Source organism: Simochromis diagramma, unplaced genomic scaffold, assembly GCF_900408965.1.
Source record: "Simochromis diagramma unplaced genomic scaffold, fSimDia1.1 OVJJ01000302.1, whole genome shotgun sequence".
Classification (NCBI taxonomy): Eukaryota; Metazoa; Chordata; class Actinopteri; order Cichliformes; family Cichlidae; genus Simochromis; species Simochromis diagramma.
Window position 1 is genome coordinate 11387083 of NW_024386792.1, and position 24308 is coordinate 11411390.

General features: G+C 40.4%; 1 protein-coding gene across 5 annotated transcripts in view; it reads right to left on the reverse strand.

Moving 5' to 3' along the window:
* The window catches only part of kdm4c (lysine (K)-specific demethylase 4C), a 38520-nt gene that overhangs the window by 7301 nt on the left and 6911 nt on the right, over nt 1-24308 (reverse strand). For 2 of the 5 annotated variants that reach the window (XM_040024449.1, XM_040024445.1), the window contains exons 1-17: nt 23851-24026; nt 22085-22251; nt 21275-21450; nt 20394-20508; nt 18919-19112; nt 15841-15890; nt 14080-14183; nt 13667-13804; nt 13225-13418; nt 12390-12613; nt 10187-12210; nt 9972-10083; nt 8625-8806; nt 7987-8230; nt 6508-6584; nt 6076-6131; nt 5835-5943 (exon numbers count right to left, since the gene is read on the reverse strand). In XM_040024449.1, coding sequence (XP_039880383.1) covers nt 5835-5943; nt 6076-6131; nt 6508-6584; nt 7987-8230; nt 8625-8806; nt 9972-10083; nt 10187-12210; nt 12390-12613; nt 13225-13418; nt 13667-13804; nt 14080-14183; nt 15841-15890; nt 18919-19112; nt 20394-20508; nt 21275-21450; nt 22085-22228 — 4143 coding nt within the window. In that variant the 5' untranslated portion in view covers nt 22229-22251; nt 23851-24026. Of the gene's footprint in view, nt 1-5834; nt 5944-6075; nt 6132-6507; nt 6585-7986; nt 8231-8624; nt 8807-9971; nt 10084-10186; nt 12211-12389; nt 12614-13224; nt 13419-13666; nt 13805-14079; nt 14184-15840; nt 15891-18918; nt 19113-20393; nt 20509-21274; nt 21451-22084; nt 22252-23850; nt 24028-24308 lie in introns of those variants that run through there. The other 3 variants (XM_040024446.1, XM_040024448.1, XM_040024447.1) reach the window with 3 other exon arrangements.

Here is a 24308-nt window from a genome sequence, read left to right on the forward strand (position 1 = left end):
ATAAAAACAACAGCTGGGCCGCCACTCTTGGCTTTTAGAATATATGGTCTTTTTAAAAGCATGTTGCTAACAGTTTAATAACACTAAAGTATGAATAAGATGGCCAAGCTCATCGTGACCAAGAAAACTTGGTGGTTGCAGTGATTGCATTGAATTTTTTTGCTGTTGGAAACTGATTGCAAGTACATGTTGTGAAAAACTTGTTGCCCAGAGGTCAAGGATGCAACACCCTCAACTTGTGGACAACACAAGATAATTGCACAGGTCGCATTGTGGGAGGCAACAATCCCAGTACAGCTCAGACTGACTGCAATCACTCTCAGACAGATTAGCAAAGGATTCCAAAAAACTACCATCTAATTTATAATTGCAGATGGGGACTCAACTCAACTGGCTGCCAGCTGATTTATTTTCTAGTTATATTCTTATATAAAAGCAATGTCACTGAGTATCTTTATATCATTTTGCAAATTGATGTCACTATTTGTGAAAGAATTACTGAAACAGTGTCAAAACTGATGTTCTAGCTGGACTCTGAATTTAAATAGTTCATTTCTGTATATGTAGACAGCGACAGATTTGCAACAGACAGCAATAGATTTGCGATTTTCACTAGTGTATCAGTAAAATGCTGTATTATCCATGACAGACTGGATGTAACAGCCATTCACTCGCAGTCTGGCACCAGACTTACTCCATCTTCCTGTTGCTTTGTCACCATCCTGACCAAAGTTACTTTGAAGAAATGAATGAAAAGACCAAAACAGCTCTGTGTTGCTTTATATTAACAAAGATTTCTTGATCAGTACCCAGGACAAGTAACATATTATCTATATAACAGTAGTTTCCAACAGCAGCTGCTGACTGATACTGGACCGTCATATCGGATATCTCCACGACACCACTTTTGGATCTTGGCACTGCTGACATCAGTTTGATGAACGATGAACACTGATCAAACTTTTTGGTTAATTAGTACATTTGTTGTTGTTGTTGTTTTTATATAGAAAATCAAAAGACACTGATAGAAAACATGAAATACTGTGCTTCCAGAGATGAAAGGAGGAAGTTGTGATGGACAGCAACATCCTACACACACAGAGTGGCTGATTTGCTCTGTATATACAAAAAGGGCAGACTGAAGATATTATTTACACAAAGGGAAAATCATTTTACCCCAAGGGTAATAAATAAATTATAATTCACACTGTAAATGGAAGCCCTTCAGTCGGATGTTCTCCTTTTTAAATTTCAAATGCAAACTACTGTACAATACACCTACTCCCAGTGACAGCCTTTATTGCTGTGGAGGAAACCTGACCTTATTCACTAAAGCACCCATGTCTGGTGTAAAATAAAAATAAAATAAAAACAAAGTAATTTAACATTTGCATTTCCACTCCAGACTTTAAAGGTTGGCTAGGAAAAACAGCAAATTAGTGACAATAGACCGCTAAGTGAATCCCCGCTCAGCTGTGCCGTGAACCTCTAACATAATTTAAAGCCAATATGTGCTCCAAAAAAATTATATCTGTGAAATCTGCTGTTATTGGATACGGTAGTGTAAACAAGTCATTGATAGCAGAAAATAAAATGAGAGACCCCAGTTTAATAGTCAACAGAAACATGTTATTGGACTGCTGCAATACAAAGAAACCTTCAACTTAAGCCAATCAGATGACATCATTTACGCTTTCCACAAATAAAAAGTGCTTCAATCTGTATGTTGTGGTATTTTCTTTCCTCGTTTAAGCTCTGTGAAGAGTACACAACTGCACACTGGCGAGCATAATACACATACACATCCTACACACAAACACTGCCATGCATCCATGCACAAACACACTTGAAGCGAAATTTTGTAAAAGACTATCTCTCGGGTTTCTGCACTAAACAGCCCATCAAGTCAGTTCCCTCTACTGTGGCATCTCTCGTCTGTCCTCTCCAACGAAAAGGGAAAATATGACGACATGCCTCCCATTATAACCCCACTCGCTCCCTCTTCCTCTTTCACCCCCTTTGCATGCCTTCCATCTCACTCCATTTTCTCTAGTCTGCTCTTAATAAAACACCCATCTACGCTCTCTTCTTCGCTTCACTTCCCTGCCCTGGCTTCTGTCTTTGCAGCTTGGTTTCACATCTTACTGAAAGTAATTTATTCATTAATCTAATTCCCCGGAAATCCATGCTATAATATCGACATGTAATACGTCTATATGCAGACACGTTCCAGTGCCTCAGTGAGTTTAAGTGGGAATTAGCTGGTTTTTTAATATCTATTTCTATAAAAAGGTTCTAAATTACCATATCATTGCTATATCTTGTGCATAATATTGTTGTTTACATATTGTTTAAACAGCACGTGTTGAAATATTAAGAAAATACAATATCAAAAGCACCTTATGACAGTTTAATTCCCCTGTGTATATTTCTATATAATAGGATGTGATGATGCCCAGAAACAAGAGAAGGCATCTGAGAGGTGAATAAGAAGGTGACGCTGCGCAAGTACGAACCTTTCTTAAAGTCTCTGTCCTTATCAGCTAAGCCACTGCCCTTTGTTCATTTATTTGAACAAATCAATAACTGATCTAATTAGTTGGCTCAGCATTAATTAAATTTAACCTCTACAGCAGGGCTGGCTTCGTCTTTACAATTATCAGCTTAGCCCTCTTAATGCAGATATCAGTTGGGGATCAGTAGGTATTGTGTATAGTGAGAGACTACCCTCTTTTCCTCTTGTGAAGAAAACCAAAAGGCAATATAAATGCTGGTTTTAAAACGGGATGAAAATCCTAAGTTTATCCTCCCCCACCCCCCTAATAATGAAGTTTCTTGTCCTTTCTGTTCCTGAGCTGAGGGAGAAGCAGTCAGTGCTTTTCTCGGTGACTAACTTGGCCTACATTTCGTAAAGCCTTTTCCCATACCTCCTACATTATGGACAGCACTGCACAGATGAACTGGCCCGACTGTCTAGTCCACTTATTGAGGCCAGCATAACAAGATTCTAGCTGGCATGCACTGTGTGCAAAATCTGTGTTCGTATTTCTGCAAATAAGCATTTATGTACACATATTGGGGGGGGGGGGGGGGGGGGGGACAAAATAAAATAATGCCAATTAGATCACAAAGTAATATAAACATGTAAGAATAATTGTATGTTTTAATGCGTATGTGAACTTCGCCAATTTCTCCCCTGTGACTTCTGCAGGGTGTATTCGGGTGCCTGTGTTGAGCCATGCGTTAAGAACATTCCCACAGTAAATTATGAATGTGTATGTGTGCACATCGGTGTGCGTGTTGTATGATAGTAAATTATGAATGTACTGAGCTGCTGCAGGGGCAACGGGTCCAATGCGAACTTCAGAACACGTGGCTCGGGGATTGAATCTACAAATGACAACGCAGACAAAACAGAAAGGTAGTCTGTACGGCATCCTCGAAACTTTGAGAGAAAGTCTGCATCACAGGCGCACACTTTCTACTGGTGTACATGTGAAGGACATATTGGTTATTCATGCACACTGTGCAGTTTTTCATGTTTTAACACCTAATGAAGTATAGGTACTTCTGTGACTGCGCTAATTATTGAAAACTTGAAAACTAAATCTAAAGATTTAGTGTCATTGTGTTAAGTAGGAAACGCTTTAACATATAACAAATTCTCAAATAATCCACTTTAAGACTTATAGCTACAAAGACCCATGGGAGGTATCCAGCATTGATTGGCACTGTGATAAAGCATTTAACATCTAAAGCAAGGAAGTGCCACTTCCTCTAAAAGGAATTTAGGTCCTTCATATACTTACATTTTGGCCATCACACAGGTCATGTCAGAGGCTTTTATGAGCACCCTGCCTCTTCCCCGTCTGGACTATAATTTTCATTTTGTTCAGACTTCAGCCTGTGGATATGGAAACTGACTTTGTGGTTTGTGCTTTCATATCCAAATGAGCTTAATTTCAATGTGGTGTGAGAAGATATGAACCATATCCCTGTAAATACCCTATGGGTAATGTCACTGTGTCCACAGAGTTAGCATCCCATTCAGTGTCAGTGCAGCAATATTCCTTGAACTATTTTTGGGTAAGCAGTCATGTATAAACCTAAATATGCTGGTTCCCTGTGGTGAAGTATGACATTTTAGTTATAACTGAAGTCTATTCACTCAGATGTCGTTTTCTGAGGGACTGATAACTAAACTCAAACTGGATATCACTGTGTTACGCTGAAAAGTCTTCTTACCATTTCTTTAATTTGGAAAGAAAGGGCAGATGATAAGAGCCAAAGGACTTTATCCGGAATTTAACTGCCAACGTTATAGTTTGAGGCTAGATCATTGGGCCAACAGGTCTTCTCTTAACAGTGAAAGTAAAGCCTCAGTCACATAAGACTGGTCAGTGACCGTCTCTCAACCTCTGGTCACCGGGGAAAAAGGGTGCATTCCCCAAATGGTTAGCAAGTGATTGCTGGCTGTCTCAAGGTGAAACTGGTTGTAAAGAGTATGCTGCACCAAAACTTCCTTGGGCTTGCTTTGGTCACTAGCGTTTGCCTTGACTGCAACCTCCAGCAACCACTCACCAGCCAGGTATAGAAAACACACCTTTCCCAAGTGACTGGTGGTTAGCAGGGGGTCACCGACCCGTTTCTAGGCCTGCATGGCAGAGACTTTAGGAATCAATTTCAATGTAGCTGCCAGCATCCTCCAGCAACCACGTGCAACGTTATCAGGGAATACCTCTTTTTCCAGAGGTTGCCAGATGGTTGCTGACAGGTCTCTAGGCCTTTGTATCCGAGGCCTATACTATCTTTTTGACAACCCTTCTTAGAAGCCCAGATCTGTCCAGTTCATCTGTGCATTTGCAGTTTCACTATGGACAAAAATTAACTTCATTTTATGTCGGGGGACAAATGAGATCTAGTTCTCTGGCTATGAGCTAGAAACCCCTGAGACCTGATTCATCTTCCTTTTTTCCTTTTAAATACCATTCATGGTGTTGTATATTCTTCCTTCTTTGTGACTGTGTAGGCATGGACTTTTACTGTAACATCCTCAGGCCATCGCAGCTGTGCTGTGCTGTAACGAAAGCTCAAAACAAGACTTCTAAAAACAGCAGCAGGGCTGGAAGTGGCGCATCACTGCATTCAAACACAACTTTGGAAGGGACAACGGCCAGTGTTAAATTGAGCATGGCTTTTAATTTTTGTTGTATAACTTTGTAATCTCAGCTCATATATATTAATGATGTATTCACATCATTGTTACTTTCAGCTCACGCAACCCATTTTGAACAATAAACTGATTTATTAATGTATCTTTTGTCATGAGCTGTTTTAAGGAGTCCTAAACTGTGATTTATTACATATGCTTCTAAGAAGAATTGAACTTATCACATCTCTGTGATCCATCTTATGTGAGGATGTGCTTCTCCAACACTTTGCTTTCTGCTGACTTATCACAGTGCCTGCAGCAGAAAGCTAAGTATAGTGGCAACATGTCAGGTCTGCTGAGACGCACTGCAGCTCCCTCATTAAACAAACACATACACACTTAATAAATGCACAAGCACATGCACATGCACTCAGGGAGGCAGACATACACCTGCACACATATAGACAAACATCAGCACACAGAGTCTTACACACTTACACACACACACACACACACACACAACCCCCCCCACTCCCACCCACCAGTGGTTAATTATCTAGCTTTGATTGCGGGCATGTTCGTCTCACATTGTTAATTAGAACTGTGAACACTTCATTAATTAGACCAGGACAGTCCTCAAGGAGTGTGTGTGGTGTGCGGGTGTGTGTCTGTGTGTTCTCACCAGTTTATATCGCTGCATGGGGATCCTGCTGGTGTCGATGGGACTCCTCTTGGATTCATTGCTGAACCTCGCCTCTGGCAATGCTACTGCACACATCACGTGAGCCCATCTATACACACATGTACACACAAACAAATTAATACATTGTGATGATTAAGATACCCAGACAATTCATTTGGCTGAGCTCTAGAGATGAGGGATAAGTGTGCAGAGCTAATCGCAGAACAAAAGCTCGTCTCACTTGTCGTTTTGGGTTTTCTTTAGAGCGCCACCTCTGAGGTTGCAGAGACAGCATTCCTGGGAAAAGAGAAAAATGAGTGAGAAAGACGAAATGCAGATATTTTTCTTCTAGTCACCAAAATCTATACACGTGCCACAGAGGAAGACATTTCTGCTTATTAAATAGTCAGAAAGAAGAAAAAATTAGTTATGTCTTTATTGTATACAGTGATCACACTGCAGTGTGTCAACTACCACATATGAATATGGTCATCTATATTTTTAAGATATTACTGACTGTTCTGACTAGGGTCAGATCTTTGGGTGAGCCATCGTCATCAGCTATAACGTATAATCATTTTAACACTAGTTCACATTAAAATTTCAGGATAGCACTGCTATTCTCCTGATACACCGCAGTCATACTTGAATCAAAGATATAAAATTGTCTTACTGCTGTAAAGTTTCCCTCGGTACAGCGATCACATGACCATTGTTCACTGATGTCGTCTGCAGCAACACCGTAACAACCTAAAGTAAGAAGGGATGGATCAAAAATCTGTAGCAAAAATACTCACTGACTCCTCAAATGCTATTAAACTGTTGTGTCAATGGGCTGGGAGAGAAACAGCAGACTTGACAGTAAATGGCAAGATAATTTTATGTTATTAAGGAAACAAAATGTCACAACAAAAGAGAGAGTTGGTGTACAATTCATCGTTGTTTACGAAGGCGTCCGTCTGTGTGGGTTTATCTCATATTAACGTGTGTCATAGCTCGCTGTCATTTTAGACACTTCACAGCAGCAACTTTGCTTTTTGGTCTGAGTCCTCGCGTCCAAATGTTTTTCCAAAATAAAAAATGGCCTTGAACAGAAAAACACTGGAATTTCATTTAGTAAAACAAACGTGATCTTATTCAAAGCTGGCAGCTGATTACAATACATGAGCTAGAGGCTTTAGACACGTAGGTTGGGAATTTTTATTTGAAAAAACACACTTGAAGTCTGTATATGTGTGCATGTCACTATTCTTTTACTGCATTATCCATCAGAAAACCAAAAATAAAATCTAAGCCCACCTCTGTTTCCTTTCCAGAGTTCAAATAACAGAACGGGCAGAAAGCTACATCAACATGTACTTATTGTTGGGGCTCGAAACCGAACTTGTGGCTTTTTCATCAGTGTCAAATGACATACACTTCATCTCTAACTCCCACCCCACCAGACTTACAGACACACACACAATAAATGCACAACATCCTAGACCAAGCAGACTAAAAATATGGCAAAGTGAACGTTAGTAAGAGTGACTCAAACTGACTGAAAGCTGGGCATACTGCTGTCTAAGTCTTTTAAAAGTAGCTGCGCTTGCCTGTGCGCGCGCGCGCGTGTGTGTGTACGTGCGTGCGTAAGGCCGGCTGGAGGCTTAAGATATCGAAATGTGCATGATTGGGACAGAGATCCGTGTGAATGAGGGATTACGACAATGCACAATGTATCGTGTCTGAGTAGCCTGGAAAAGAAAAGCTCCAGGGATTTTTTATTCCCTTTTTTAAGAAAATGTGTGAGAGCTTGTTACTGGCTTGGGGATTTTGAACAGGAACTGTGTGTGGCGGAAACAGAGGATTCACCCCCAGTCTGACGAGGGAAATAAAATACTCCAAACCACAAAGAAAGGGGGGAGAAAGGGAAACAGAGAGAGGGTGGAACATACAGAAGAAATGAGTCAGGATTTAAACCCACTGACCCTCTAACAATGACATCAGTAACACAAGCACAACATGTGAAAACGAAGAATGTCGCCTGGTGGTAAGTGGTAAACAGATGGCATGAAGTTTAAAAACTATACACATCAGTTTGTATCTACTACCCCCCTCCTCTCACACACAAAAACTCAAATATATGTGCTACTGTTGCTTTGTGCATACATACTTGCATGGACTTGCATGCAACAGCTCTGGCAGTAGAGCAGAGGGGAGGTGCCGTCTTCCTGCAGCAGTGGGTTAGTGGGAGTAGGGGGGCAATTCTCCTCCCGAAAAGAAAAGCAGATCTCTGGGATCAGGGGCTTGCTTCTCCTAAACCCTCCACCATGAGGTGAGGGACCCGCCATTGGAGATGAAGATTGGAAGGTGTCTTTAGCTACCATAGGCTTATTGTCCTCTGCTTTGTCTTCCGCCTAGGGGAGGAAGAGACTGTAATTTTCATGTATAAAAACCTCTGACAGATGAAAAACTCAAAATTGTCTCTCCAGACTGAACTTTAACTACATTTAGAGCTGGAAATGTGCTGAAAAGCTGTAATTATCAGTAAAGCGGTTGGATTAAAACAAAACAAAACAAAAAAAAAATCACAGACATATGAGCTCAACACAGGATAACCACTGACCAGTGCAATACTGAAACAACCTCTAATTAGAGTAGCAAAAATGCTAGCCAAATGAGGCAAATGATGTAAACACAGAATGAAATGTGATCTTTCAACAAGTTGCAATGCGCACTCAATTTACACCAGTGGAACTGTGCATGTTTTAAAGACAATCATCTCCCAATTTGTGCTGACCTCCCCTTTACCTGATAGTAGGGCATGAAGAGTGTGCACACTGCACAGTACGGCTGCATGGTGGCTGCATGAGCATTGTACTCCCTCTCTGTTGAGAAGCAGCTCTTTTTGTTCTGCCACAGGTAGACAAGCGGCTTTGCCCACGCTTCCATTTCCTGCCCCTCTTCTTCTGCCAAGCTTGCTTCAGGTGGCTCTAAATGGAGACAAAATAAAGCCTTACTTACTCTGTAATCACTCATCTATTCAAACGGTGGTTTCTTTTACTGGGGCGCGGACAATGATTCATGCAATTCCAACCACGAATCTCTTGCCTGGTAGTTTGTTAATTAAGCCTTTTCTGAATGTGAAATAATCATCTGACCAGAATATCAAAAAACACAACACAAAACACAAAATTGCTCTCACAAAGTGAATTCTGCAGCATTTTCTGCACAGAATCACTGCAGAAATCAGAGCTAATCCAGCCGCTGTGGTGACAATTTCCTCCAGTGACTTGAAAAACATTTTCACGGAATAGACGCCTGTCAGTTTCCAAATTTGCCCAAAAATAATTAAGCACTCTCATGATCATAAAACAGGCTTCTCACAGCCATGGTCATTTCTTACTCGCGGATAAACAACTACAACGGCTGCTGAATTATTCATCCTTTCTCACAACTACAGAGATGATAAATGTGACTGTGTGTGTATATGCACATTAGTGGTTGTTAATGGAGGCCCCCCTCCCCCCACCCAAAACCCCACCCCATTAAAACCATGAAAACAAATAGAATATCTATCACTAGATCATTTTACTGTGGTAGGCCCGAGAATTAAATGTGTTTGGTTTATGTGTGCATTGACGTCAAAAGAATCATTTCGGAGGGACATAAAATTTGAAAAATGAGGAGGGGAAGTATGGACCACAGGGTGGAATGGCTCACTGTGGAAAAACACAAATTTTACCTGAGTGTACTTTATATTTGTCAAGACTGTTGTTCATGCTGCTAACAGAGTCAGTTCTATTACTTCTGAGTATATTGTGTTAGAAATACAAACTTTTACAAAGTATGCGTTATTGTTTTTGGACTACAAAACGGATTAACATCTAAATGTTGTGATGATTGCATTCTTGTTCGCTCCAGTGCAACCAAAAAGAAGTCTAACGATCATGGGTTCTGGCCCGGTGCCACCCACCATGCAGTACTAACCACAACAGGAAATGTCCCTGGGTTTTTTATTGAAATAAGCTTGACTCTTGGCTTATACTGTGTGCATGTGTCGCTGTCTAAATGTCTTTTTTAAGGCTCAACCATAGCAATACCTTTCATCGAACTGTGTTAACTGTATATATGTGTGTGTTTTTTCAGTGTGCCCACCGTCGTCACTGGCGACCTGTTGTTTGACAGCAGTTGGTACAGCCCTTGCGGTGGGTTTCCTGAGTGGGTGACGCCAGCTCTTAGTGGTCCTCTTCATTGACAGGGCAGGATACTGGCATGGACAGGGATTGATTGAAGGTGTTAAACATTATTTTTTAGTTTCTGTAATGTGTAAACTATTATAATTGACTATTTAAAAAAAAAAAAACACTCACAGCACAAACCTCCCCAGGTTCCAGGCCTGATTCATTGCACTCATAATTATTTGTATCATTTATTTCTTCTTCTTCATCATCATCGTCGTCATCAGAGGAGTCACTACTGCTCTCTCTCTTGGCACTGTGCTGCTCCGCCTCATCGTCATCAGATCCTCCTTCTTCCATATCAGACACCCTATCCTGTTCTCCATCTCCCGTTCTGAGAGGTGAAACAGCAGTATCCGAATGGAGTCTCTCCTCAGCTTCCCTTTGTCTCCCCAGCTCCCTGCACAGGGACAGCGCGTCAGCCCCATCATCTCTTTGCAACTCGTACTCTCCACAAAGCCCCAAAGGCTCCATAGCACCAACTGAAACTAGAGAAGTGGGCTCGAGTTGAGCCCAGGTGAGAGGCCCACTTTCTCCTTCCTGGTTTTCGGACTCACGTAGTTCTTGCTCAGGGTTTTCCAGGTCAGTGACCTCTTTGCACTGAGGTTCAGTCCACATGGTGTAAGGTAGAGGGTCGTGGGTAAAGTCAGAAGGGAGCTCTGGGTGCAGACTTTGGATGAGGACTGCAGGATTTTGGGAATTAAAGTTTTTCCAGATACTACTGGAAAATGTTTTAGGCTCTGTGTATGTGTGCTGGGGTGTACAAAAGGAAGAGGAGTATGTAGTGTGATGCTGTAGTTGTAATGCTGAGTGGCTGTCACTTTGAGTGCATAATGGAGGGGCAGGGGCTGGGATGTTTTTGTTCGAGGTACTGAATCCGCCTTCTCTTTGAAATGGATCTTTGGAATTATCTTTATTTGCAAACTCTTGTAAGTTGGGTTTCTGTTCTCTTTGAGGTGCAGTGTTCTGAACAAGCTGCCCAAGGGAGGCATTGTTCGGTGCAGTAAGATTTTCCAACTTTGCGTGATCCTTGTCAGCAGCAACTGCAGGCATTATCATCATTTCATGGACACCACCAGATGTTATTTTGTGCATACCACTGGCAGTTAAATGAGCCGTTTTTCCTTCTGAACCAGACACCGCTGCCCCTTCACAATTATATGGGGAATTTAAATGCCAGTTGTTGGCATGTTCTCCTGTATGAAGTTCTGCTGACATCACTAAATCAGCCTCTTTCTCTTCTTGTCTGGCTCCATGTGAGGATGAAGAGCCAGTTGGCATCTCCCTTTGAAGCACAGGTGCAATCTGGTGACTACACGATCGAGATTTTGAAAAATCAGTCAGGCCATCATCAGCAGGCGTAAGCGAGGGCATCTCTTGGGTCAGTACAGGTGGCAAAGGGCAAATTCCAACCTTATCTGCAGGCTCCGGAGTGAGTTGTGGCATATCCACTGCATTCCTCTGCAGGAGAGGAGGGGGGAGATTTTCCTCAGTGTTGCTTTTTAAAATGCGATTGTGTGTAGAAGGGGAGCTACATGATGTGCAGCTACCCCCCTCTACTGGCTCACTTTTTAGATCATAAAGTGCTTCTGTAGTGGAGTGTGGATTGATAGGCTTCAAATCAACAACTGTGTCCGTTCTCTCTGCTTTAAAGCTGTTGTTAGAGTAACTCTCTGTACCTGTGTCCATGCTGCAATCAGTGTTGAATATTTCACTTAAAGTGTCTTCTCTACATACTGAAGCAGATGTGTGAGATTTAGAAACAGGGGAACACAAGTTCACCACAGTCTCATCAGCAGTGCTTGTGTGGGAAGTTGAGTTGTGTTCACTGGCTTCCACAGGAGGCATCCTGATTGAGCAGTCTTTACGAGATGAGAGGTCTCTTTGTTCAGAAGTGGGACACCTTGGCTCGTTAATTCCTGGATCTGCCTGAGTAGCCTCAGGCCTTTGTCTGAGACTTTCAGCAGTTCTGCTTGTGAGACCTGGCCCTGAGAGGTATTGTGGGTCAATATGAGTGTCTGTTTCTGCCTTAAGGTCATCCTTCAAAGGTGAGGCAGGGGGGCTATCGTGAGAGTCATGAGAGTGGTCTTTAGAAACCCCCAAACTTTTACTCTCTACACGATTTACCTTGACCACACACATCTGTCTGCAAGGACCTGTTGAGAATAAAAGAATGGCTGGCTAAAATATAAAAAACAGTCACTGCCAAAAGTTTTTACAGACCTCACATGAAGGAGTTTACAAATATAAGAAACCAAGAACACAGACAGCTATGTACATAAAAAAAATTAAGTAATATCTCAAATATCTTCTTTATCATCTGTCAGTTTCTTACCAGAGAGCTGAACAGAGTTTTGACTCTGGTTGTGCTTTGACTCAGCTTCCTTTTTCTTCTCTTTCTGCTCTTTTTTGCCGGTTGTCCCAGCCACAGACCTTCGTACCTTCGGGCTGGGAGGACCTGCCGAACTTTTCCTCTTGCTTTTCAGCGCTGAGGTGCCATCCAAGTCAACGGGCTCTTCTGTGGTCCTGAGGCGCTTGGAGCGCATACGAGAGTGGCTGCTGTCAGAAGGTGAAGAGATCAAAGAAGATTAAAACTCAAAACCCTGAATGAAACCGAAAAGCAATGAAAGCATTAAAAGCGAATGTAGAAAGATGTGCCTTTTGAGAGGGCAAATACTAGATCACCAATGACTGCACCAAAGCTACCAGTCGTTAAATTATCACAATCCAATGCATATATGCACTCTCTCTTTCCTACTCCAAATGAAGTGCCCACTACCACCATTAACCCTACTCGATGTAATAATGTGCCACAAGCTGTTTACGCATGAATTCAAGAGGACAATATTGGGCGAAGAATGTTGGGACATTGTCTGAAATTGTCAGCCACATTATCACTACTGAAAATAGCCCATTTGGCTAAGACAAGCATGTAGCATGGATAGTATTTGCAGCAGACAGGACACACGCCACTGACTTTCTCGCTGTGAATGCCATCTGACATATGTACAATCAGACATTACACGGACTTTCTACTACTGAGCTGGAACGTTAGAAACTCACGTGTACCTCCTGTTGTTAATATCTAGAAAAGTTCAGGTTTTCAGTGAAGGTGTGAAAATAACTAAAGAAAAAAGAGAATAAACATTGCATGAATATAAACAAAGTACCCTTTGTTTCCAGGATTGGTCTTGCGGCGCCTCTGCAACCAGCTCTGCAGCTCTGGTGTTGTACTGGGAGTGGCAAGTGTGTGGTCAATTGACGTTGAATCTTTACCCAGCATCCAGTTAGCATATCTGTCAGGCTGAAAACGCTTCACAAAAGGCTCCATTGATATCTTTACCATGTCTTTGCTACACGTGCACTACAGGAGGAAAAAAAAAAGTCTCTAGTTTAGATTTATATTAAAGAGATTTCTTTCAGCATAAGACTCTACAATAGACTCAAGGCTAAACGGCAAGATATTCATTTTTTGTGAGGATCTTTGGCCAAAACTTTACAACAACATTACCAAAAAAGTTGGGATGCTATTCAAAATGTAAATAATTTAGATCTTAAATCCATATATTTGAGATCTAAATTATGATTATACTGAATTAAGTGCACTCTTACCTGTGTAGCAACCTTTCCATAGTCGATCCAACGTAAAGTGGCAAAGTTGGTTGACTCTGCACAGTTGAATCCATGATTGAACCCAGCATGGTAACCGTAAGGAAAGGTGATCATAAACTCTCCGGCTTCCTGAGTAATCTGGCAATTTGTCATATAAGAAGGAAAGAAAGAGGAGCAAAAGATTGGTTTATATGTGTGTATGTGAGTGATTGACCTTTAAATGTCCTCGTTGTTTTCAAAAAAAATAATAACACAGAAAAGAAATGACAAGTTTAAAATAAACCACTGAGGATTTCTGCAACCAATAAAAATTAACACTGCCTATTTTAGAAGCAGCAAAAGCTGTTTTCAAACAGGTGGTAAATAAAGGAACTAAGACTGAGAGTAATTCTTCAAAGGGACAGAGAACCTACCTTATCAAAGGGAATACCATACTTCTTCAGTACAGAAGGGGAGATTAGAGTCATCTTATGACGAAGGAAAGCTTCACACCCCTTGATGCTACTGGGAAAAAAACCTGACAGAAACACACACGTACACAAAAAAACCATTAGAGAGACTTAATCTGTCAGAGAGAAAAAACAAAACAAAAACAGGTGAATGAAAAAGCCAAATCAAAAAGCTGTGTGAGAACTGGCTTATTATCGACTGCTACATTTTTAATATTTATCGAGTAGAGTGACATTTTTTTCCATAATGGAAACCAAAGATTATTTCAATTATTAGCTTATCTTAAACATAATTACTTTCCCTGATAAATGGTGAAAGAAATACAGCAGTATTCTGTTTAGAATGAATTCAACTACAGCCAGAAAAAAACCTAAAACATTGTACTTAAACAACAGTCAGCAATTAATTTTATATCTGTCAATTCATTGATGCATTGTGCAGTCACGTCAGTACCATCTATCCTAGAGAAAGAACTGCAATTATTTATGTTCTTTTTTTTTTACAATTTAGCATAGTGGACTGGACTCTCATATATAAGAAATTGGAAATGGCTGTCTGTAACAAAATTATTTTGGGTCATAAACCACTTTTGGATTTGCAGTTTCATGTGCAAACCATGGCTGTAATGTGCAAATACTAAATGACACAGTTTCTCTTAGAAAAGCTGTTCCAGCTGCAAAACAAACACATGCAATACATTCTACTAAAAGACAGTTTTGTTTAGTTTTACTAACGTCCATGAAAATGCTGTATGGAGGTGTCTTGGGAATAGCAGGCTTTAACGGAACAATAAGACAAAAAGATCTGTCTCTGTTCATCTCTGTTCATCCACTCAAAAAAGAAGATCATTGCAACAACCAGTGCTTTGTTTACAGTGGTCTATATAGTCTGACAAAGCAAAGATGGTAAACTAGACAATGACTTCAAGTTTAATTATTCAGACACCATTTCAGCAGAAAAAAAAGACTAACAGATTAAAATTGAGCTCATCTGATTTGTAAGGGTGACCTTAATACATACAATACAATCCAGGATACAATCCAGCTTTATAAGTCGCTGAGACCCCAAGCAACATCAGTACTCTCAACGATTTATGAAATAGATAAAGTGAGATATGCAGACAAAGAAAAACATAACAAAAACCATCAGTAATAATTAATTGGAAAATAATATTAAGTCATTTAAATGCCATACTGAAACCGAAATGTATAGACATGGACATACGGCTAAACCAAATATTGTGTGGTTTTTCATTAAAACTAGGTGCTGATACAAAAAAGTGCATTTGATTGGTTGGATTGGTTCAGAGATTTGTTTGAATGTCTTGATGTGACACGTGAATAAACACAAAAAACAAATGTAGGACATGAGTATCTATCAGCAGCTTTCATTTTGTAATACAGCTTTCAGTTTAAAGGAGGCTGGAGAACCCTGAACTATATGTATTTGTCTTTCTTCTCAAATTAGTTGTCTTTCAACTTACTGAGCGAGCCAATCGGCATTTCGACTGCATTTTACACGGGCTTATGTGTTTATGGATTTGTCAGGTTACATCTCTTTGCAGCCAGAGTTCATTAGCATGCTACATCTAGGTTGTTCTCTCGAGCGCACTCAGATTAATTATGAAGTGGATGTTGTTGTTTAATGCAGACCTGCCTCTGTATGCTGCGATCACGATTCAATATTTGTTAAATTACCCAACCCAACTCCTTTTAATCTTTTACCTGTAGCCAGGCGCTCCAGTCTCTTCCCATGCTCGGGGGGGATGGCATACCTGTTAAAGACAGAGATATGGAGCAGAGAGTTATTTTTGACTGTGTATGAACATGCTCTGTTAATTATGTCTACGGGGCACCATGTGTTGACAGTTGCAAACAAACTTTCAATGAGCATTTGCAGTTTCAAGACTGCCATCAAGTGGTGGACAAGTGAAAAACTTCAGAAAGGTGGATCAAGCTTTTAATACACTGCACTGTTATTTTATATGTAATCTTAACAACATACAGCATGATCCTATCATTAATCCCCCAGCTGTGCTCACACTCCTTTACAATTACCCATATTTTTCCAGCATATGTGACCATTTAAGGTTTGGTCTTCATATTATATTAAATCTTGGCCACTATAATATTTCAAAATTCAAGCCCAGTTATGTGTCCGATAAGGACACAGTAACCATCGGTGATTGCTGCTGAGTTATGAGTTTGCAGAATTTCAAGATGACCTTATTCTGTGTCTTCTCGTTCATGCTGCTGATGCAACCTGAATATATAATCTTCTCAAACTTCCCTGCAAGAAATCCATGAAGCGTGACAAGATTCCCTCTAGGTTTGACTAGGCATTCCATTTGACTAGTACCATCCACCCTCAGGTGTGTGGAATTTCTATCATCATACCACCTGTCAGTTTAACACGGCAGTGAGAGACAGGGTGAGAAAAGGAAGCAAACCTCAGGTAGAGGTGACACGGGGAGTTTGGGAGAGGAGGGGGAGGGTATACAGGATTGAGAAGAGGTGAGAGAAGTGCATCTTTTAAGCCGCTCCCCTCCAGGGACAAGATGTCAACACATCAGTGAGATGAAAGAGTCTACGTCAGTGAGTGTGTGTGTATGAGAGAGTACTAGATGATAAGGGTATGCATGTGTGTGAGTATTTGGTACACCAGGCTGCTCTTTCTGAGTGTGTATGACTGTTTCTGTGTGTCTGGCTGTCTGGCTGTGACACTGATCCCTGTGGGGTTGCAGGGCTCACTGCTCTAATGAGCAAAACTCCCTCCAGGGCAAGAGAGAGAAATGGAACAACCAAGCTGACAAAGAAATGAAAAGCAAACTTCATTCTGATCTACCTGCATTTCCACTTCTTCTTTACCTTTATTACTCTAGTCCTAACCTCCTAATGACTAAGCTCTGATAATTCCTTTTGCAAATACCAATCAGACCTGTGCAATAGGCACTCTGTGATGGATCATGATACCTTTCACTGCGGTCAAAGTACATCCTCTAAAATGAAGAAGATAGTTTGATGAATTGAAAAAAAGAAAAATCTGTTCATTAAGCTGGCTCAATGAAAGAGTAACAACAGAGAAAATTCCAGTAATTATATCCCCAGACCCCAATTAATCTGTAAGAAAAAAAATCAATGATACTTGCTGGGATGCCACACTTTCAAAGTATAAGACAAAACCCTCCAACACGGACGATTTGGAGCTCTAATTGTCCGTAGTAATGCAGTTCCGTTCAATTCAAAGACAATGAGAAATCTCAGGCTTAACAAACTACTACTACTAGTAAGAGTTTATGGTTTTGATCTGTGTTAAGCGTTTGTGCTAACTGTGTACCGTATTGATTGACTTGCTAAAATGCCAAATTTCACCTTGGTCTGTTGTACATACAGGAAAGACAGCTTCCGAGAAGTCAATTTAAATGCTTGCACCCGTGGAGAATAGCACAGCTGCCGCACATTCCCTGCCTGCACATGTAGCCTAATTGCTTCATCTGTTGTTCCTTTACAGCTCTCACCACTACTCAACACTCATTTATTTCTTTGTGTGCCAAAAACAACCACAGGGAGAATCCTCTGGGGTCTCTATGCATTTGAATTGGCATCTAAATCAAATTAAACCTGTAACACTGTAAATACTTGCTATTTAAATCCACTTTGGACATGATAAAAGCTATTTTCCAGCTCTGCTAGAAATGTAAAGGATATGCATCTCCTCTATACTTTCTCAGCCTTAAAATAGTCCCCACTATGCCCTATATTTGTTTAAACATGTCACATAAAATTGTTTCTTTGATTATTCACAAATCCACAAAACTTGAGTTAACTCTTTACCTTGGAAAAAAAAAGTATAGACAATTATCTGCAAACCAGCCACTTTTCAGTGGAGGAAAACTTTCCTCTTTTTTTGTGAATAGTATTTATAATAGTGTCCTCTAACTTAAAGGAGAGACTTGTTAACAGAGTTGAAGTGTTCAATGTATTGTATTATTGCACAGTAGAATTCTCTATTCTTTTTGCATTTGGTTCCTCTACTGAAATCTAGAATTTGGCTTTCCAAACCATCTACCATCCACCTTCAACCACTTATCTGGGTTTGGGTTCATGGAGCAAGCAGTCTAAGCAGAGAAGCCAAGACCCCGCTCTATCTGGACAGCCTCCAGCTCATCCAGAGGGATGCTGAGATGCTTCCAAGACAGTTGAGAGATATCATCTCTCCAACCAGTCCTGGGTCTGCCCCAGGGCCTCTTCCAGGTAGGAAGTGCCTGAAACACCTCGCCTGTATCCTAATTAGATGCTTTCTCCTCAACTGGCTGCTTTCCAGTGTGGAAGAGTAAAGACTCCAAGTTCCTCCTGAATGACCAAGTGTCCTTACCCTGTCTCGAAAGTAACCCAGCCACCACTCAAAGGAAGCTCAGTGTAACCACGAGGCCATCCTTTTGTCTCACAAGACACAGCCCTTGGCCATAAGTGGAGGTAGGAACAAAGATCGACTGGAAAAAAAACCCCAATTTGACTATTCTTTAATGATCAACGCCTTCTGTGCTCTGAACCTTGATTGCATTTATTATTTAAGGACTTCGATATAATGCTTTTAAAGGGCTGTAATCACCTTTAGCTTCAGATTTCTCATTTTTGTCTAATTTGTCTGCTTGGTTAATAGAAAAGAGAAAAAGGACTGATACAATCTGTGAAACATTGTTAGATTAGACCTTCTTGCTGTAGGAGTCAGATTATAACTCAGTGACTGATAGAAAACACAAAAATGATTCCATCTCCTACTAATCACTGTTCCTTACTCACCAAGATTTGGGCTCTCCAAAGTGAAGGTAGTTGATGCTGTAAAGGTCCATATCCTCGGTGTGCCAGGAGAAGGTAGTCTTCCACATACCAAAGTATAGATATGGAGTGTTCACACCCTGAATGGAAACACCGCAGTCCTCCTCTATAACATCCAGGATAGAGTTCAGGTGGGCAATGTTCCACTCATCCACATCCTAGAAAATGAGAAACAGGCTTTAGACCTGGGTTACAGATTGGTACCGCAGTTGATGATGGCATTTTAAATCCAATCACTATCAGCTCAGCTACACAAAGAGACAAGTGCGCTGTGTCGCTAAAGTGCTGCTCGACATGTTTTGACCTTCAGTTGTTCAAGCCAGCAATGAAGAAATGCTACTCAGGCTTCCAATCACTCTATATTAATAGAAACCGCACTATTCACTGATTTTACTGGGGGTCAACAATGCAGTGCAAAACTGGAGGATTTGTAATGACTATTGAAGTCCCTGTGTAGAAGATCCTTCTGATTACTTTCATTATTCTGGTGTATTTGTGTGCATGTAGAAATGTCAAACAGTTCCAATATTGATATACAGTAAAGTGTGAGTTGTTGGACAGTGACACGTTCAAAATGTCAATTTTCCCTTTGTACTCCACCACAGTGGATTTTAAATCAAGCAATCGAGCAGCAGCCTAATTACATTTGGCCCGCAAAGCCATACCAAATTACTATTAGAGCTGGCCTACTGGTATTATACAGCTAATATATATATTGTTTAGTATTAAGCTTTGCTTGTTCCATATTCAATTTTTCAGCAAAACGTGTTTGAGTCCATAAGAAAAGATTCATTCTTATATCTGGAGGAATAAATATATTTCAATAAATATTAACGTTAGCCCGCGACTTTGTTCCAGTTTTGAATTTTGGCCCACTGTGTATTTGAGTTTGACACCCCTGACGTGTACTGTGAAGTGCTGTCTAATCAGCTTTGCAGTATTTGCCTGAATCTGTTTCTTCCTTTCTCAATACTCTTCTCTATCCATCATTGAGGTAAAAGTTAATTTTCATTTCATGTGTCCAAATAATTTTTCCAGGACTGTTCTGGCTATTTTAGATGTTTTCTGTCAAAGTTTAATCCAGACTTCTTGTTTTTGAGTGTAACCAGTGATTTGCACCTTGTTGTAACTCTCTGTATTTCCATTCATGAAGGTAGACTTTGACACTTGTTTCACAAGTCACTAAATACATGTTCCACACTCATCAAGTTCAAATATTATCTGCTTCATTCGTCATGAAATAACAAAGGAACAGGCCATGAACCTGATCGTCAGTCAATTTAATTTTGCTATTATTTTGCTTATGATAAAACGAATTGTAAAAACTCAGCAGGGAATGTAATAAGAGAAAGCTAAACTAGAAAGGTTGGCTTTAGCATCAGCATGCATTTAAAAAAAAAAAAAAGAAGCAAAAACAGAGAGAAGAAAGATCCATCTACCTCATCGTAGAGGCTGCCACTGACATCAGCACCATATATGGGTGAAACAAAAGTGAGGTTCTTCCAATACTTCCTCTCAAGGTCTTCATAATTCAGGTAGCGAGGCGTACAGTACCTGTGAGAAAAAGAAAGAAATTTCATTTGACATTAGACAGCGATCCTTGTACAAGTACTTTGCTGTGGTCTAAACCGGAGACGCAGAATCAGAGCTACTGACACCAACACCAAAGCAACTTATTTCTACTCTTAACTTTGTTTTAATAATATTTGCTATGCTTGTGTTTTTTTGCTAGATTTAGTATCCTATTTTTATTTTACTTTACTGATGTGAGCTTCTTTACATCATGCTTACTTCTCTATTCAGTTTTTACATAGTCTTTAATTTAAACATTTACCTTTTTTAAAAATTCACTTTTATTGTATTTTTGATTTTTATTTATGGCTTTTTGTATATTAAGCTTTTCACATTGCTTTCTATGGTATGTGCGTCATTTTTTACATATTGAGCTTCTTTGTTTGATTCATGTTTATTTACTGCTCTTTCTGTTTACTTGACCTCCTTTTTATGTAATTTTAACCTTATTAAGCTTTCATTCATTTCATTTCATTCTGTTCTATCATATTTTAGCTATTCTCCTTTATTCTATTTTGTTAATGGTCATGTTTAATACTGTTTTGCCAGCTTGTGGTCAATTTCTCTTTATTAGTATAAGACAAAACCTTACAGACCTTTTACAAAGGTTTGTAAATACTCATAAACTCTGAAGAAATTGGGTTTTGGCTGTGACAACATCAAAATGAAACATTTGTGTGAAATTAAGAACTATTCCTCCTGATTATTAGAGTTAACGAAGCATGTAAACCAGTTAGTTAAAACTCACATGTCACTGTTGGCCAATCGTCTGAACTCCTGCACCGTCAGAGGTTTTTTCTGGATGTTGTATTGAATGAAGAGCCCTGATTGGCCAGCCACCATCTGCTGAATTGGAGCATCGATGACCAAATCATCTATGTCATCATAGGTGCGACGGGGCTTCCAGCCTTTAGGAGGAATTACCTGAAGGATAAACAGAGGAATCAAAAACAACGATATAGGAAATTTATTCAAAAGAAAAAGTCAGTTCCTTGTGCATTTACATGTCACACTATACATCATTCTTCCTTTTCTTCTTTTGATTGACTAAATCCATCTTCGGTTTAAACTACGTATAAAATGTAAACCTACTTACTAAGATAAGGTAACAATATGGTAAATGGCCTGTATTTGTATAGCGCTTTTCTAGTCCCTAAGGACCCCAAAGCGCTTTACACAACCTGTCATCCACCCATTCACACACACATTCACACACTGGTGATAGCAAGCTACATTGTAGCCACAGCCACCCTGGGGCGCACTGACAGAGGCGAGGCTGCCGGACACTGGCGCCACCGGACCCTCTGACCACCACCAGTAGGCAATGGGTGAAGTGTCTTGCCCAAGGACACAACGACCGAGAACATTCAGAAGTCTCTCTAACAAAAATCATCTGTTATTCATTATCACCAAATACAAGCTCAAGCTGGAGACCATCTCTACTGGTGAAACAAGGAGCACTGGAGTAGGTGAACAAAGTATGCTCCTCAGACTGGGTATGGGTATGATAAGTTTAAAAAAAATAACTATCCAAGGTCTGATTCAACTCACTACTTACCTTAGCCAGGCCTGCCCGATGTGCACCCTGAGACTCCATATAAACCAGATACTTGTTGAAGTCCTTGAACTCTTCCATAGTGGGCCTGAAGGTCATAATCTTGCAGGTGGGGTTTGCAGCGGTATGCACCTCTGCTCCCGCCATCCTGCCACCTTACCAGGTAAAACCTGAGGAGAAAGAAAAACAGAAGATATTGATGATGTTCCAACATTAATGTGAATTTTGTATGAATTTTAAAATTCACATAAAAAGTATCTGTATCTGTCAAAATACTTTACCCCTATACTGTCTATGGTTAGTGAAAATGCAGGGTATTAGTTAGTTATTTAGAGTGAATTTCAAGAGTGGCGCAACAAGGGGACAGATGGTTTTGCACCCCCAGCACCAAGTCTTGTTACAAATGCAAAATACAATGAAAAAATGTCATTTAACAATTGTTCACCTCCCATTTCACTTTTTCCACACTCATCACAATGATATATAATTTCAAACAGCTTCACTATAGTTATAATGTTAGAAATTCTTTAGTTTTTCTGACGATTGCAAAAAATACAAATCGCATTACTAGAAGATCTTGTGCTCATTAGCAGGGTAACTGACTTGCGTGTAACCGACAGGTTCGCCACTAGATGGAGATAGAGATTCGACAACTGTGGATGTGATCTATTGATCCTTTTGCTCATGCCAACAACCCTTTTCAGATTTTTGTCCCTTCCACCCATCCCACTCCCAACTCTGAGGTTTCTGTGTATCCAGACAAAGGATCAACGGGTGAAGCTGTTGTGTTTGTTTGGCCTTACATTTCTTTATAAGGCTACTTCACTGCAATCTACATTACATGCGACCCAATTAGTGGTATGCAACCTAATTATGTAATAGGCAATCACAGGCTGGAGCAAGTTTTCTGGGAGGGGAGTTAAAAAATGCTTAAGCACAATGTTTACATCCTTACTCTTTGTCAGGGTGTTAAAACAATCGTTTTAAAACCCTGCATGACCTCTGTCTGGCATAATATATATATATTGGGATAAATAAATAAATATCTCCATTAAATCACAGCAGAATTGTACTTACGTATTAATAACACTGCATGAACGCTTCTGGCTTTGCTGATCTTTGTTGTCTGCCAACAAGCTAACTAGCCAACTAGCCTACGTTTTGTTAGGATGCCAAATAATGGCTGAACAAACAGCGCAGCTTGCTAGCTCGGCTGACTAGCTCGCTTATATTTAAATGATACCCACCGGCTTTACCGGCTTTAATTTAATGTGTGTTCGTGGGGCATTGCGGCTCAACAGTATTTGGTGCTAACAGTTAGAGAGGGAAAAGCATTACTAAGTGTTAAGTTAAGCTACCTATCGCGTTAGCTAACTTCTTACTGCACGAGTCAATGGGATTTAAATGCCCCTCACAAGAAGGCTGCACACAGGCCTGTAGCTACCCCCTTCGCCACTTTATGTAGTGCAGAACATTTCATCTAGCACTTCTCTACTGTTATGTGTTATGCAAGTTTAGCAACAGACCAACAAACAAAGCCAAAACATACACCGCGAGAAGTCCAGTGGCATGAGAGCGTGCCAACTTATGTTTGTGGCAGTGCTAACGCTTAGCTGTTGATAGCTCGGCTAATTCTGCACAGGAGTCACGAAATGCACCCTGCTTTCACACAAACTGGCGCAAAGCTAGCTTCCTCTGCACAATTTTCGCCGGTATTTCACATCATGTCCGCATTAAAGTGTACAGGGTTTTGTTTTGTTTTGTTTTACCTTGATTTAGAAAGACTCGGGTCGTGTTGTTGTTTATCCCCTTCCTTGTTCGTACAGCTGATTCACATGACAGCTGCTGCTGATTCGTGCCGTGCAGAACGGCGGTGTCCCACACCGCCTCCACAGGCACGGCCGTGGTGCAGTAACCTATCCAGGCGCTGTGAGATCTGCGGATCGGGAGGCGAGCCCGTCAACTGGAACGCAGCCAGAGACGTAGGTAGTAAGTGCACCTGCATCCCCAGCGCTAAAAAGTCAAAAAGTGCTGGTCTAATATTTTGTCATTTCTATAGCTACACCTTGAGGCCCAGAGGTGAAAGTTATTTTTGTTTTTAAAGCTATAAATAAATTTAAAAAAAATCTGGAGTTAATTGTGCAATTTGTAATATCAAGGGCTAAAACAATTAAGCTTAAGTTAAATCCCAAAGGATTTTTTAATAGTAGCTTAACTTAGCCGAGGC